General features: G+C 51.4%; 1 protein-coding gene, 1 non-coding gene and 2 pseudogenes across 3 annotated transcripts; 2 read left to right on the forward strand and 2 right to left on the reverse strand.

Moving 5' to 3' along the window:
* Positions 1 to 672: 672 nt before the first annotated feature.
* PSMB3 (proteasome 20S subunit beta 3) lies at positions 673 to 13287 on the reverse strand. The gene is made up of 6 exons (XM_033183239.1): positions 13131 to 13287; positions 12630 to 12814; positions 8764 to 8871; positions 4584 to 4761; positions 2325 to 2419; positions 673 to 776 (listed from the first exon to the last, which is right to left on the reverse strand). The coding sequence occupies exons 1-6, from the start codon at positions 13131 to 13133 to the stop codon at positions 728 to 730; spliced, it is 618 nt and encodes a 205-aa protein (XP_033039130.1). The 5' UTR covers positions 13134 to 13287; the 3' UTR covers positions 673 to 727.
* Positions 9714 to 9809, forward strand: LOC117068061 (annotated as a pseudogene).
* An 811-nt stretch (positions 13288 to 14098) lies between the features above and the next one.
* Positions 14099 to 14172, forward strand: TRNAN-GUU. Its single transcript has one exon. It is a non-coding gene; the product is annotated as a tRNA-Asn (tRNA).
* A 320-nt stretch (positions 14173 to 14492) lies between these two features.
* Positions 14493 to 16432, reverse strand: LOC117067121 (annotated as a pseudogene). Its single transcript, XR_004430614.1, has one exon. The product of XR_004430614.1 is annotated as an uncharacterized LOC117067121 (transcript).
* Between the last annotated feature and the right edge of the window lie 407 nt (positions 16433 to 16839).

Genomic DNA, 16839 nt, shown 5'->3' on the forward strand with positions numbered 1-16839 from the left:
CCTGAATCAAACTTTTAATGAGCCGTCCAGGTGATTAACGTCTGGGAACCACTCTGTTACGCAAACGTTAGGCCATCTATGTAATACAGGTTGCAAGCTGGAATCACTTGGGGGAATTTTGGAATAGACAGGTGCCCTGGCCCCTAAAAGGCCAATTAAATCAGAATCTCAAGGGGTGGGATCAAGGCATGTGTTTTAGGAGTTCCACAGGTGACTAATGTGCTGGCCAGGTTAAGAAACACTAGACTACTTATGGGTACTTGGCCAAATATCTGCCTGAAGCAATAAAAGATCTAAGAGTTTTCTCATAGAGTTTGAAAAGGATTCTAAGCTCTGGAGTCAGCGGAACATGAGTTTATGTCCTTGCTTTACCACGTATTAAAGTAGACTTGGGTAAGTTATTTAACTGTCCTTCTCCAAACAAGGATAATCTCAACTACCTTGAGTCATTATGATGAATAAATTCTAGAGCATGTAAAGCACTTGTGTGGGGCCTAGCACACAGGGAGCATGCAGCAAGTGACATGTGGATTGTCCCCACTGGCACGCACCCGTGGAGTAGAGCGTGAGCCAGCAAGCAAGCCGAGGGCCAGGCTACACACACCAAGGGGCTGGTTGTAGCTGCCCAGCTAGGGCAGAGCTCTGCGGAAAGGCATCAAAGACAAGCAGGAGTCAAAGACAGGCTATTTTATTTCAAAAAAAAAAAAAGTGGGCTCTGGGAACAGGGTTAGTCCATTCGGGCCTTCAGTGTCCTGGTGGTGATTTTGTCCTTCTCGCTGCAGAGGAAGAAAATCACAAGAAAACATCTCTACCCATCTGGACCGTGACTGTGACTAGCTCTCCCGGCCCTCAGCACCGAGCCCTCAAGCCCTGGGGTAAGGGAGCAGAACAAATGGCTGCCCGCTGCCTCTAGGTGTAACTATCCTGCTCTAGTTCTTTCCTGCTGGCTCATCTCTGCCTGTGGTGAGGAAGGAGGGACAGGAACAGAGACCTGGGCAGACTTTCCACAGGTGGAACCACCTCGGGGAGGCTTTCCCAGAAAATGATTCTGGGAAAGGGCGACTTCACAGCTCTCCAAAGAAGGGAAGGAGCTTGGCTGGATGCGGTGGCTCATACCTGTAATCCTAGCACTTTGGGAGGCCGACGTGGGTGGATCATGAGGTCAGGAGTTCAATACCAGCCTGACCAACATGGTGAAACCCCATCTCTACTAAAAATACAGAAAGTAGCTAGGCGTGGTGGCATGTGCCTGTAATCCCAGCTACTCAGGAAGCTGAGGCAGGAGAATCGCTTGAACCCAGGAGGTGGAGGTTGCAGTGAGCCAAGATAGCACCAGTGCACTCCAGCCTGGGCGACAGAGAGACTCATCTCAAAAAAAAGAAGAAGAAGAAGGGAAGGAGCTCCTCCAAGCCTAGAGAACAAGCCACTTAGGAAGGAGAAGGTATGGTTTCATCCCAAAGAACATAAAAAAACCTTCGGTGGTAAATTCTGTTTTTTGTTTTTTTTTGAGACAGAGTCTCACTCTGTTGCTGGAGTGCAATGGCGCTATCTTGGCTCACTACAACCTCTGCCTCCCAGGTTCAAGCAATTCTGCCTCAGCCTCCTGCGTAGCTAGGATTACAGGCGCACACATCACACCCAGCTAATTTTTGTATTTTAGTAGAGACCATGTTGGCCAGGCTTGTCTCGAACTCCTGACCTTGTGATCCGCCTGCCTCAGCCTCCCACAATGCTGGGATTACAGGCATGAGCCACTGTGCCCAGCCAAATACTGTTTCATGGTAATTACGCAAGCTATCCCCCGAAAGGGTCCAAATGCTTATCCTGCAATGTAGGAAAGTGGTTGGAAGGACACCTCCTATTCTATCCAATCAGGTTCCTGGTGATGTCTCCAAACAAGAGGACAAGGGGGATGGCACTTAGGGAGCTGGCTGGGGCTTGGAAATTGGTCCCTAGAGCTCAGAACATCATATAGATCTGGGCTGCAGAGAGGATGCAAGCCACCTAAAATTTCAATCCATTTGTAGTAGCTTTGCTGTGGCTCACCCCAACACAGATCCCTGAGACTTTGGGGACATTGTTAAGGAAGAAATGTCTCTTGTGAGCACGGGTCACAGAACCTCAGCTGACAGGCCAGAGGAAGCTGGGTAGGCTGCCAGCTACCAGCCATAGGTAGGCATGGACTTTTGCTCACCCAGGACAGCCAAAAGCACCTTTCTTATCTCATACCTGACCAGGGAGCTGGGAAAATGGGGTGTATGCTTGTGGAGAAGGGAGAGGCAGGGTGTCTGCAGAGTGTCTAGACTTCTGCAGCCCATACTCACATGATGTGGACAATAACTCCCATGCCTGACACTGCATCCCGGTCCACAGCATTCAGCATGGCTTGGGAGATGGTTTCAAACAGGTGTTCCGGATCCTGCCAACAGAGTGGGACCCCTTCAGACCACAGCCTCTGGCTCTGATTTGGTTTGGTCCCTTAACTCTCTTTTTTCTAGGCTCAAGGTTCCCAGCTCTGGCCTCAAGACATGCCTGAAGTAAGGGATGGTTCCCAGGATGTGGGAAGCCCCTCAGCTCCTTCCTTGGAAGGAAGCAGAATTATGTAAAGGGAAGTGAAAGAGATGTCAAGCCCTGAATTTCTTTTACTAATCAGCAGTGTGACATTGGGCAAATAGCACGTCCCTTCACTGAGCCTCAGTTTCTTCTCTGTAAAATAGGGAGAAGAATCCCTATTTGGCTCCCATGTGCTTTAGCAGCTGTCTGATGGGCTCTGATCCTGGATATCTTAACAGGTACCTCAAAACCCAACCCTATCTCCAACCACAAACCCACTCTCCCCAAACCTGTTCCTTCTACATTCTGTCTTGGCTAGCCTAGCTGGAGAATCCAGCCATCCTCTGTCTCTCCCTCCTTCGCTTCTGTTTTAAGTGACTAAGTCCCCTTGACAGCTGCCTTCCTGCCTCCCCACTGCCACTGTCTTTGCTCAGGGCCTCAGTGTCTCCTGCTGGCGATAACAGCCTGTCACGTCCACCTAAAGGCACCTGATTCCCTAGGGTCCTTATGGCAGAGGACAGAGTTCAAACTCCTTGGCATGGCATTCAAGGCCGTTTGAGGTCTCATCTCAGTCTCCAACATCGTTTCCCACCATGTTTAACCCACACTCCAGCCAGGTTCAGCTCTCTCCAGTCACTGAGCATACCTGGCCCTTCCTGTACCTTTGCACAGGCTGTTCCTTCTGCTAGCAGACTCTTTTCTTTCCTCCTCTTCCCAACAAACTGCAGTTTAACGGTATTTGGGTGTGTCTTGCTTCACTGGGCTGCAGTGGGCCCTTGAAAGCAGACTGTACCTGCTTTTCCCAATGCCCAGGAGAAATGACACTCAATAATGACAGCCGACCCTCGCCGTCGAGCACTATCTAGTCTCATTTGTTTTTCTGCTCGCTTCAGCAGCATATATACTCATTTGTTTTCCTTAGCACCACTGTGGGTTTTTTTTTTTTTTTTTTTTTTTTTGCGATGGAGTTTAGCCCTTGTTGCCCAGGATGCAGTGCAATGGCACAATCTTGGCTCACTGTAACCTCTGCCTCCCAGGCTCAAGCGATTCTCCTCAGCCTCCTGAGTAGCTGGGATTACAGGCATGCATCACCATGCCCGGCTAATTTGACATCTTTTTTTTTAGTAGAGACAGAGTTTCTCCATGTTGGTCAGGCTGGTCTTGAACTCCCGACCTCAGGTGATCTGCTTGCCTCAGCCTCCCAAAATGCTGCAATTACAGGTGTGAGCCACTGCCCCTGGCCTCCTCAGCACCACTTCTAAGGTAGACTCTCTTATCCCCATTTTACAGTCAAGGTAGTGGAGGCAGAGAGGTAAACTGGCTTCTCCAAGAACAATAACTAAGGTGGTGGGGTGGATCCAAGTTTCAAACCCAGACAACCTGGTTCCAAAGCCCATTCTCTTGAGCCGCCTCTAACCCTACACTGAGTTAAATGTTTGCTCAGCGAATGGATGCGAGAACCCTATAAACCCAATGTAAGGAATTTTTTTTTTTTTTTTTGAGACGGAGTCTTGCTCTGTCGCCCAGTCGCCCAGGCTGGAGTGCAGTGGCCGGATCTCAGCTCACTGCAAGCTCCACCTCCTGGGTTTACGCCATTCTCCTGCCTCAACCTCCCGAGTAGCTGGGACTACAGGCGCCCGCCACCTCGCCTGGCTAGTTTTTTGTATTTTTTAGTAGAGACGGGCTTTCACCGTGTTAGCCAGGATGGTCTCGATCTCCTGACCTCATGATCCGCCCGTCTCGGCCTCCCAAAGTGCTGGGATTACAGGCTTGAGCCACCGCGCCCGGCCAGGAATTCTTACTGCTGTGGCAAATATCTAACTGTGGTCTCCCAACAGAAGATGCTCTCCTTTGGAGCCAGCCAGCCCTGGCAGATGGAAGTTCTGGATACCCTTCCAAGGAGCAGCAGCTGTGGCTTTCTCTCCCACCTGCACCATTTTCCCCATTACCTGCCACATAAACACATTTTTTTCCTAATGACCAAGGGTGGGTACCTCAGAACCCAGTCCCACTCCATGCCACCAACATACCATGTTGGGCTCCCAGAGGGACTCACACATTCCGTACATTTGTTCGGCGCAGGTGCCACTGACCACAAAGTCGTCAGTCACCATGGGGCAGCCGATGAGGTCTAGAGAGCAAATGAAGGGCTTAAAGGTCTTCGGGTCCAATCCGGCAATGACTGGCTCAGTGTAGTAGGGGCCAAACCTGTGGGGGCCAGCATCAGAGAGAGAAACCAGAACTCAGGAATGCTCACTTTCATGTTCAAGCCTATTCAGACAAGGCCCCTGCCTAGACCCAGACCCAAAGAGAAATGGAGGACCTGTTTAGGAAGATCCCTGAGGCCAGCTCCCTCTGCCTTCTCCTGCCAGCTAGCAATATTCTAAGACTTCTTCACTTTCTTTTCTTCAACACTTACTTTTCTGTCCTTCTCCTCTCTGACCCTCTTGTCCTCCTTTCTTTCAGAATTGTTTTCTTCTAATCCTCCCTCTCCTCACCCAAGGTCGTACCATCACTCAGTCCTCTTTTTTTTTTTTTTTGAGACAGAGTCTTGCTCTGTTGCCCAGGCTGGAGTGCAGTGGCGTGATCTTGGCTCACTGCAAGCTCTGCCTCCTGGGTTCAAGCCATTCTCCTGCCTCAGCCTTCTGAGTAGCTGGGACTACAGGTATCCGCCACCATGCCCAGCTAATGTTTTGTATTTTTTGTAGAGATGGGGTTTCACCGTGTTAGCCAGCATGGTCTTGATCTCCTGGCCTCATGATCCACCCGCCTCGGCCTCCCAAAGTGCTGAGATTACAGGCGTGAGCCACTGCACCCAGCCTGGATCACAGTCATTTCTAAGGGCATGATCTTCAGTTACAGCTCTAAATAGAAACACACACACACACACATACAGTTTGAGATTACAGGCATGAGCCACCATGAAAATAACTTTTTTAGGCCAGGCATGATGGCTCACGTTTGTAATCTCAGCACTTAGGGAGGCGGCCAAGGCTGGAGGATTGCTTGAGCCTAGGCATTTAAGACCAACCTGGACAACAAAGTGAGACCCCTGTCTCTACAAAAAAATTTAAAAATTAGCCAGGTGTGGTGGTATGCACCTATGGTCCCAGCTACTCGGGAGGCTGAGGCAGGAGGATTGCTTGTGCCCAGGAGGCAAAGGTTGCAGTGAGCCATGATCGCACCATTGCATTCCAGTCTGGGCAAAAGAGTGAGACTCTCAAAAAAATAATAATAATAAAATAAAAAATAAAAATAATAAAATAAATGACTTACTCTTATTGAAAAGAATAAAAATACATTAGGTTACCCGAAAAATTCTGGATTCTTAGCTACTATTGCCGGGAGCTTCCTCTATGAGCCCATCTGAAATCAGTGATTTTTCTGGCAGGACAGGTTAAGGCACTGATCTGCAAACTTGAGCAACGTCCAGACTCCTTTTAAAATCTGGACCCCAGAGATACCGTCTACGCACCTCTGAAACACTGCAGTCAAAGTTACTTCAGATGGTAACTTGGCATCAGCATAGTAGAAAGTTCAAACACAGGCCCTGAACTGTGTTACAGTATTTGGTTTTAAGGTTCTTACCCAGATAATCCCGGATATTATTAACTTTTTTTTTCGTTGGCTAGGCGCAGTGGCTCATGCTTGTAATCCCAGCACTTTGGGAGGCTGAGGTGGGTGGATCATGAAGTCACAAATTCGAGACCAGCCTGGCCAACATGATGAAACCCCGTCTCTACTAAAAATAAAATTAGCCAGGCGCGGTGGCAGGCACCTGCTGTAATCCCAGCTACTTGGGAGCCTGAGGCAGGTTGCTCACCGCAATCTCTACCTCCCAGGTTCAAGCAGTTCTCCTGCCTCAGTTTCCTGAGTAGCTGGAATTACCGGCGTATTGCCACCATGCCCAGCTAATTTTTGTATTTTTATTAGAGACAGGTTTCACCATGTTGGTCAGGCTGGACTCTTTTTTTTTTTTTTTGAGACGGAGTCTCGCTCTGTCGCCCAGGCTGGAGTACAGTGGCCGGATCTCAGCTCACTGCAAGCTCCGCCTCCCGGGTTCCCGCCATTCTCCTGCCTCAGCCTCCCAAGTAGCTGGGACTACAGGCGCCTGCCAACGCGCCCGGCTAGTTTTTTGTATTTTTTTAAGAGAGATGGGGTTTCACCGTATTAGCCAGGATGGTCTCGATCTCCTGACCTCGTGATCCGCCCGTCTCGGCCTCCCAAAGTGCTGGGATTACAGGCTTGAGCCACCGCGCCCGGCCCAGGCTGGACTCTTTAATTCCTGACCTCAGGTGATCCACCCATCTCGGCCTCCCAAAGTGCTGGGATTACAGGCATGAGCCACCACGCCCGGCCTATTTTTTATTTCTTTTGAGACTAAGTCTCACTCTGTCACCAAGGCTGGAGTGCAGTGGCATGATCTTGGCTCACTACAACCTCTACCTCCCAGGTTCAACAATCCTCATGCCTCAGCTTCCCGTGTGGCTGGGATTACAGGCATGCACCACCACAGCCAGCTAATTTTTGTATTTTTAGTAGAGATGAGGTGTCACCATGTTGACCAGGCTGGTCTCGAACTCCTGACCTCAAGTGATCCACCTTCCTTGGCCTCCCAAAGTACTGGAATTACAGGCATGAGCCACTGCGCCCAGCAAGCCATTTAATATACATCCAAGTATGAGTTAATTGCTACAACTTTATAAATAGACTTTTTGCTGGGCGCGGTGGCTCATACTTGTAATCCCAGCACTTTGGGAGGCCGAGGTGGTAGATTAGTTGAGTTTGGGAGTTCAAGACCAGCCTGACCAGCATGATGAAACCTCGTCTCTACTAAAAAAAAAAAAGCCGGGCGCGGTGGCTCAAGCCTGTAATCCCAGCACTTTGGGAGGCCAAGACGGGCGGATCATGGGGTCAGGAGATTGAGACCATCCTGGCTAATACGGTGAAACCCTGTCTCTACTTAAAAATACAAAAAACTAGCCGGGCGACGAGGCGGGCGCCTGTAGTCCCAGCTACTCGGGAGGCTGAGGCAGGAGAATGGCATAAACCCGGGAGGCGGAGCTTGCAGTGAGCTGAGATCCGGCCACTGCACTCCAGCCTGGGTGGCAGAGCAAGACTCCGTCTCAAAAAAAAAAAAAAAGCCAGGTGTGATGGCACACACCTGTAATCCCAGCTATTCAGGAGGCTAACGCAGGAAGATCACTTGGACCCAGGAGGTGGAGATTGCAGTGAACCATGACTGCGCACCAGGGTGACAAAGCAAGACTCCATCTCGAAAAAAAAAAAAGACAAAGAAATGACAAGTCCTTTCAGTTTTGAAAGCTAAAGAGTATTTTTACAAATTACAAAAATTACTTCAAAATAAAAAGTTAAAAGAAAAAAAAAAAAGAGCTTGGGGCTGGGTGTGGTGGTTCACACCTATAATCCCAGGACTTTGGGAGGCCAAGGCAGATGGATCATCTGAGGTCAGGAGTTCGAAACCAGCCTGACCCACATGGTGAAACCCCATCTCTACTGAAAATACAAAAATCGGCTGGGTGTGTTGATGTGGACCTGTAGTAGTCCCAGGTACGTGGAAGGCTGAGGCAGAAGAATCGATTGAACCTGGGAGGTGGAGGTTGCAGTGAGCTGAGATTGCGCCACTGCACTCCAGCCTGGGCGACAGAGCAAGACTCCGTCTCAAAAAAAAAAAAAGAAAAACAGAGCTCGACTTGTATTCTGGCCACCCAGGTTTGCCCAGAGGTAGAAAGCACCCACAGGGTCTCCTTTCAGTTCCATCCCAGATTTCTGCACTGAATTCTACAGTTAGGCGCCTTGTTTCTCACTGTAAAGCCCTCAAAAAGAACTGACGAAAATGAACGCCCCATCCCTAGGCTCCCTGCTATTCCCGAGAAGCCAGTGCTGACAGAATAGCTCTAGAGTAAGGGTGGCTCCAGGAGCTGGGAGACCCCAGAACAGTCTGGTGGGGCTAATTCTTTTGCCTGGATGCAAACTTATCTGCTATGTGCATTCCTTGCCTTCTTCCAATGTAAGTATTTTCTTTCCTATTTGGTTGTCAGGCCCAAAGAAAACACACCCATAAAATAAGGATATTATCCTGCAAATAAGAGACAGAAAAACAAGGAGAATCCCCTTCCTCAGTACCTACTCCGTACTACATTCAAAGGTTGTCTGCATTCCCTCAGTGCTAGCTACACTTGCACTCACCGTTTCTCATACAAGAGGTTGGCCACCATGCTCATGAGGGTATAAGGTTTGATCTGCCGGCCTTCCTTCAACTCATACAGGTTCAGCCGGAACTTGAGGCGCTGGGCACTGAGGTAGGAGAAAAGTGAGTTAATAAGTCATTATTGAATATTCCCAAGTGTCTAACTGTTGAGGTCAGGGGAACATAAGGAGACACCTCATCTCAGTCCCTGCCCAGGGAAAACTGCAGTCTTACATGTGTTAGGAAGTAGCAACTGGTGCTCACTTTGGCAGCACATATACATATACACATACACATATATACATATACATACACACACACACACACACACACACATAATATATATATATATATATATATATTTTTTTTTTTTTTTTTTGAGACAGTGTTGCTCTGCCACCCAGGCTGGAGTGCAATGGCCGGATCTCAGCTCACTGCAAGCTCCGCCTCCCGGGTTTACGCCATTCTCCTGCCTCAGCCTCCCGAGTAGCTGGGACTACAGGCGCCCGCCTTGTCGCTCGGCTAGTTTTTTGTATTTTTAAGTAGAGACAGGGTTTCACCATATTAGCCAGGATGGTCTCGATCTCCTGACCTCGTGATCCGCCCGTCTCGGCCTCCCAAAGTGCTGGGATTACAGGCTTGAGCCACTGCACCCGGCCTATATATATATATTTTTTGAGATGGAGTCTCGCTCCGTCGCCCAGGCTGGAGTACAGTGGCATGATCTGGGCTCACTGCAACCTCCGCCTCCCGAGTTCATGCCATTCTCCTGCCTCAGCCTCCCAAGTAGCTGGGACTACAGGCGCCCACCACCACGCCCGGCTAATTTTTCTGCACTTTTAGTAGAAATGGGGTTTTATTGTGTTAGCCAGGATGGTCTCGAACTCCTGACCTCATGATCTGCCTGCCTCGGCCTCCCAAAGTGCTGGGATTACGGGCGCGAGCCACTGCACCCGGCCTGGAAGCACATATATTAAAACTGGAATAATACAGAGAAGATTAGCAGAAGGATGACATGCAGATTTGTGAAGCATTCCATATAAAAAGTTTTAGGCCCGGCCGGGCGCGGTGGCTCAAGCCTGTAATCCCAGCACTTTGGGAGGCCGAGACGGGCGGATCACGAGGTCAGGAGATCGAGACCATCGTGGCTAACACGGTGAAACCCCGTCTCTACTAAAAAAATACAAAAAACTAGCCGGGCGAGGTGGCGGGCGCCTGTAGTCCCAGCTACTCGGGAGGCTGAGGCAGGAGAATGGCGTAAACCCGGGAGGCGGAGCTTGCAACGAGCTGAGATCCGGCCACTGCACTCCAGCCTGGGCGACAGAGCAAGACTCTGTCTCAAAAAAAAAAAAAAAGTTTTAGGCTGGGCGCAGTGGGTCACACCTGTAATCCCAGCACTTTGGGAGACTGACGTGGGTAGATCGCTTGAGCTCAGGAGTTCAAGCCAAGCCTGGGTAACGTAGTGAAATCTTGTCTCTTACAAAAAATACAAAAATTAGCTGGGCATGGTGGCGCACACCTTAGTCCCAGCCACTTGGGAGGGTGAGGTGGAAGGATCACTCGAGCCCTGGAGTTAGAGGTTGCAGTGAGTTAAGTTTATGTCACCAGTCTGGGTGACCAAAAAAAAGAAAAAAAGAGCAGCACCAACTGCTGTGCTATGTGCTAACAGACCTGAAAGGTGCCTTAGAAAAAGGCCACTTGGCAGTCAGGCGCAGTGGTTCATGCCTGTAATCCCAGCACTTTGGGAGGCCGAGGCGGGCGGATCACGAGATCAGGAGATCGAGACCATCCTGGCTAACACGGTGAAACCCCGTCTCTACTAAAAATACAAAAAAGTAGCCGGCCGTGGTGGCAGGCGCCTGTAGTCCCAGCTACTCGGGAGGCTGAGGCAGAATGGTGTGAACCCGGGAGGAGGAGCTTACAGTGAGCTGAGATTGTGCCACTACACTCCAGCCTGGGTGACAGAGCGAGACTCCCGTCTCAAAAAAGAAAAAGGCCACTTGGCAGCTCTGGTGAAAAAAGGAAGAAAGGTCACAGCTTGCCAGTTCCATTTCAGTGCCCCAGGATAAGCCCCTGCATAGAGCAGACCAATGCGACACCTGCTGGAGGCAAAGCAGTGTCTCAGGACAGCAGAGCAAAAAGCCTTAGAAATGACTTGAGCTTCATCTTCCAGGTAGGGAAACCGAGGCCTAGTGAAATGAGCAGCTATTGCCCAGAAGCAAGCAAACGCAGTGAGAAAAGCCCTCTGAAGAAAAGGAAATGGTGTGAGAACAGCAGTGACTGGAGAGGGGAAGGCTTACAGGAGACTTCACACTGACAGGAACTACAGGATGTCATTCTCTGACTCTACCAGGACAGGAAAAAAAGGCCGTGAGATCTCAGTAAGTGTTCTGTTCTTGAGACTCAGGGAGTTTTAAGAGAAATGAGAACATTTTCTTTTTGAATTTCCTTCTTTTTATTTTTGAGACAGAATCTCACTCTGTTGCCCAGGCTAGAGTGCAGTGGCACAATCTCAGCTCACTGCAACCTCCGTCTCTCAGGTTCAAGCAATTCTCCAGCCTCAGCCTCCTGAGGAGCTGGGATTACAGGTGATCACCACCACGCCCAGTTAATTTTTGTATTTTTAGTAGAGACAGGGTTTCACCATGTTGGCCAGGCTGGTCTGGAACTCCTGACCTCAAGATATCCACCCACCTCCCAAAGTGTTGGTATTACAGGTGTGAGCCATCGCGCCTGGCCGAAATGAGAATATTTTCTGATAGGCATCCGCCCACACTTGTGAGCTGGTCTCTCCACCTTCTGGAAGGAAATCCAGGACCTGCAGCTCCTCAGGCCACCAGTACCCTGCAGCACCTGCCCCCTGTGACCACGTATTCCCTCCTGAAAACCTATTGCCATTCTTTTCCTCTCTTATTATTCTCTGGCTTCTCTTGTCACCTCACTGCTAAATGTAAGGTTCAGCTCTTAAGCTGCTACTCATTATTTCCCTCTCTACAGACTTTGTCTCTCCAGATTCTGCTCCCATAGATTTGGCACATTGCCAATGCTTCCCCAACCCTGAGATGTAATATCAAAACCCCAACTGTTTGCAAGATGTTTCTATTGGGCTTGCCTTGTCCCCTCAAAATTGGTGTCAAAATCAAAGTCAGGCCAGGTGCGGTAGCTCATGCCTGTCATCTCAGCACTTTGGGAGGCTGAGGCAGGTGGATCACTTGAGGTCAGGAGTTCCATACCAGCCTGGCCAACATGGTGAAACCCTGTCTCTACTAAAAAAAATACAAAAATTAGCCAGGCATGGTGGTGCGTGCCTGTAGTCCCAGCTACTCAGGAGGCTGAGGCACAAAAATCGCTTGAGCCTGGGAGGTGGAGGTTGCAGTGAGCCAAGATCACGCCACTGAGCTCCAGCCTGGGTGACAGTGCAAGTCTCTGTCTCAAAAAAAAAAGAAAAAAGAAAGGGAGGGACACGTTTCTGGAGACAGTCTCGCTCTTTAGGGACTGAGCGCTGACTTTGGTCTTAGAGAGACTCGCGTGGGAATCTTGGCTGACACTCATTAACTTTGCTTCTTGGGCAAGACAGTCTCTGAGACCCTCAGTTTCCTCATCTGTAAAATAGGATGGCAACATGGAACCCTCAGGGAGAGGATTAAGTAAGTCCATGCATCTGAGGTGTTTTCCACAGAGCCTGGCACAGTGGAAATGCTGGTAAAAGTTGGTTAGGATACATCTCTGTATCGCTATGGTGTGCGGCAAAGTCTCAAACTCACTGGTGGTGTGTGGTAGACGACTGACACCTTGGCCGGTCAAGACGCCGGGGAGGATGGTCCAAGAAGAGACCTGGGTGTGGGCAGGGACCCTTGAAACTTACACTGTCTGGACATCAGTGGCGAGCCCGGCCAGACCGATGTACAGCCGGTCACCCATGGGAAAGATCTTCTGGAAGTCCGTGGTCACCATCTGGGCCTGGATGCCGAAGCGCCTGTCTGCAGCGATGGCCACACAGTTCTTCCCCTTCATGGCCATGACGGCCCCTCCGTTATAGGACATAATAGACTAGGACAGACAGAGCGGAGGGGTCAGCGCGGGGGGTCAAAGCCACAGCCCCCGACCCAGCTCCTGATGCGGAGGCTCCTGTACGCCCGTTCTCCATTCCGGAGGCGCCTGAACCCCTGGTTCTCCAGCTGGGATGAGCACTGTGTGGCGGCGATGAGCCGCACTAACCCTCTTGGTCTTCACCGGGGTCCGTTCCCCTCGAACTGAAACCGTTTCCTTCCATCGACCCTTGGCCCTTTTCATCCCCAAGCCTCTCCCGACCCCCTCCGCTTCTCAATCCTTCCCTGTGCTCCTTTGCTTTAACTCCCCATCTCACCATGATTGCGGCGTACTAGGACCCCTCGATCGCCGGAGCAATTCCAGTAAACCGGGTCTAGCCTTCACTGCGCAACCGCTCTCGCTGTTGTCTCTTCATTGGCTGATAGGCGGACTCTTCCTGGACATCTGGGCTTTCTATTGGTCCCGCGTCCCTGTCGGTCACCAGTATAGGTAGTTTGGTTGCAAAGTCAAAACGGAGGCGGGAAAAGCGGAAGTGAAAAGTCACTGTGGGTGCGGAAGAGGCTTGCGATACGGTGCATAGTGGGATCTCGGCGGACCTGACTCGGGACTGGGGGCGGAGCCTGCGCGCACGTGGGCTGGTGAAACTGGGTTTAGGGGGCTGCGTCCCCAGCTGAACGGGCACCGTGACGCTTATCACTGTGATGTATGAGTTCGTCCTATTAGTCGTGCTAGCTTATTTATTCACTCCAGAAATCCTTACGTTTACTGTGTACCAGGCACTTGCCTAGGCTCTGAATATTCACTGGCCCACAACAGTGCCTGGTATATAGGAGGCGCCCATTAAATGTAAATTTAATGAGGCAGGTGGGAAGTGGAAGGCGTCGCGAGTAGGCGTCGTGGGTATTCTGCGGCTACAGGGGTTCAGCTGCGAAGGGGAGTTTGGAAGCCCAAAGTTGTTCTGATTTGGGGGACTTCCTGCGCGCCGACTTCACGTATCCTCAATCTCAGGTCACCCTAAAAAAGGATGTTCCGGGCCTCTCCACGTTTGAGGTGGAACCTGAGGATAGCCAGAGTCGACCTCTCGCCGAGCCAATGGAGGAAGAGGGTGCACGTCCCGCGTCCTCTCCTCCCAAGCGCTTTCGCCCCCCCCTCCCCCATCAGGATCCTTCCCTTTCTCCCACGGGTTCCACTTATTTCGCCCGAAGGCGGCATCTCTTACGGCGTATGCACCGTCCAGGCTCGCTCCCATTGACTCGGCTCACCACCACGCCAATAATCGTTGCGGTCTCTGTGGCGCAATCGGTTAGCGCGTTCGGCTGTTAACCGAAAGGTTGGTGGTTCGAGCCCACCCAGGGACGCTGTGGTTTTTTTTTTTTTTGTCTTTTGGGTTTTGTTCCCCCCGTCCCCCGTAAGATAAAAACCTAAGCCTTTTACTCAAAAGCCAAATTTTGCATAGAAGTGGCAGCAGCAATACTTTTTCTAGGAGAATCACTGTTCTTGAAAATTCTTTGCTGCTCAGTCAATAATGGGATAATTTCTCCAACACTTCCCTCCACACCCCCCACCCCGCCTCCCAGCTGGATGGCAGGAAACCTAAAGACAGAGGTTTTTGTTTCACTGTGCAAGGAACATGTTTCAGGATGCATTTTTTCGTAGGATTAGGAATGAATTTACAGTGGAGGTTCAACAGTTTTCTATTGTCTGCCTCAATCGATATTACAATCTCCAAATACTACATTTGGAAGGGAAGGGAATGAGAGACACACAGAGAAACAGGTATGAAGAGAAACAAAGGTGAGAAAGGGAGAACATTGTTGTGATACAGGGAAAGAAGGGACGTGACAGAGAACTAGGCAGGGTGAGTGGGGAAGACCCCAAGACAGAGAGAGGGACAATAGACACATTTAAAGTGAGAAGCATCAGAAAAAAAAGGAAAACAACACATTTTTTTCCCCCTAGAACTACACAGAGAAGTGGGGGAGAAGGATGTGGAAAGAGAAGCAGAAACTGACCAAGGACTTTGTTTGGGGGAGATAAAAGGTATAAAGGACACAGAGGTAAAGACGTTCCGGAAAGCATTAGAGGAGCCGCCCTCTCCTGTCTCGTCACCATTTTTAAAGGGATCTGATCCTCGCAATAGCTTTTGGTATATGCTGGAGATAATTGCCTAGATTTCCCGCGTTCCTGTCCTCTGCGAGCCTCTAGCCTGTGACAGACACTGTGACTCTTCTGATGCACCTGTCAGCTAGAGGACCGCGTGAGATGCAAACACAAAATCAAGGGGCGTCTAATGTCTGCGGAGGCGCATTCCTGGGCGCGGTGGGAGCCTCGACCTTTGTGGAGGAGAATGTGCAAAGCACTCTTAAGCAGTTCTCATAGACACTTGGTCTCTGCAGATTCGGCTCAAAGGGGACCTCTTGTGGAAGCCCACCCGAGTACTCACTCACCCTTAGCGCTCACACCAGAAGCGGTGGGCGCTAAAGGGACAGGCTGTGTGTCCCTCAGGGTTTGCACCCACCGGCCTGTGAGCACCCCGCGCAAACGCCAGGCTCCTGTGCCTTGAGTCCCCAGTTCCTAGCGCAGTATTTGACACTGGCACATGACAGGTGCTTCTCTGTCGGCTAGCAGTAGAACAAAAGACTAGGAAACTCTTCCGATGTGGGAGGAGTTGGTCAGAAGGTTCTCCTGAGAAACCGGAAAGGCCAGGAATGTGGGGACTAGTAATCCAGGACGCAAAAGATGAAAATGGAGTTTTAGTGGGTAATGGGGTCTTAGCACACTCCTCTCTAGCGGTTCTCTCCTGTCTGGCGCTTAACAACGGAGGAATAAGTGGATGGACCCCGGTGGCCCCTCGGGAAGCCCTCCGGGATTCATGGGCAGCAGAGGAACGTCAGCCTCCTTCCCACTGGCTGATAATGCCCCGAGGGGCAGCCCCTAGGTGTCCGTGTGTTTGGTGGGTGGGATCCAGATCTCCGCAAAGGCCCTGTTACGGGTTTCTCTTGTTCGGGGTCTTGTAGCCAGAGAAGGGCGGCTGCCTGGGAGTCCCTGCCACGCTCCCCTCCCGGCAGAGCGAGTGGATGCGCGTTTTCCCTGGCAGAGTCCAGGATGCCGGCGACACATTTGCCCTGGGAACAGTGGGCGGGTCCCCTTTCCTCCGGGGCCGGTGAACTCGCCTCTTCGCCTGCAGGCTTGGGAGCAGGTGACCGGATCTTCCCTTGGCCCTTCTCCCGCCGGTTCTCGGACCACTCCCTCTGGAAGGAAGTCTCTCCGCCCTTCCTCTTCCTCCCCGCTCCGGTCCCGCTGTTGTGGCTGCAGGCTCAAGCTGGGGTCACTCGGCGGCCAGAGGGCGAAAGCATTCAGCCGGAGCCCCCAGTTTCGGGGCTGCCTTGGCTGCGAGCAGCGAGGGAAGAAGAGGCAGGCGCTCCAAAACTGGGCTAAGATTCCTTTCCCAATTTCTAACTCGAGCCTCCCACCGTCAGTGCGCTTAATGGCGCTACTGGCCGGATGGATAATCAAGCTCTCTGGAGGGGCAGACGTGGCCGCCATCCCTAATAAATCGTGAATAACAAATGAGCGAATCGACAGTCCTCATGAGGCCCACGGGCGTCCAGTAACGCAGCATCGATTCGCTTCCCCGGCGCCGGCCTCACCGCTCCTCCCGGCGTTTCCAAGCCTCCCTCCTCGTTCTCTCCCTCCGGCTGGAGCCACTGAGGACGGGAGCCCCAGCACCAGGTGGAGCCGGGGCGCCGGTGGGAGTCGAGCCCAGCCGTCTTGGCGCTTGCCCGACTCTCCCGCCCGCGCCGAGGGAGGCGCACAGGCAGCGCGCAGCGCAGGGCGCGAGCGAAAAATGCGGGAATCGGCGCCAGGCAGGAGAAAAGGCGCGGGCCCACCTTCCAGCCCGGCGCCTCGTTTCCTAGTCCAGTGTGGCCTCTCGCTTTCGGCCGGATTGTGTCCCAGGCCCGGAGCCTGAGTTACCGTCCTCAGCAGGCCTCCATTCTTCTCTGCCCGAGCATGCCGGGGGCGCA

The sequence above is a fragment of the Trachypithecus francoisi genome, unplaced genomic scaffold (genome assembly GCF_009764315.1).
Source record: "Trachypithecus francoisi isolate TF-2019V2 unplaced genomic scaffold, Tfra_2.0 Lachesis_group20, whole genome shotgun sequence".
Classification (NCBI taxonomy): Eukaryota; Metazoa; Chordata; class Mammalia; order Primates; family Cercopithecidae; genus Trachypithecus; species Trachypithecus francoisi.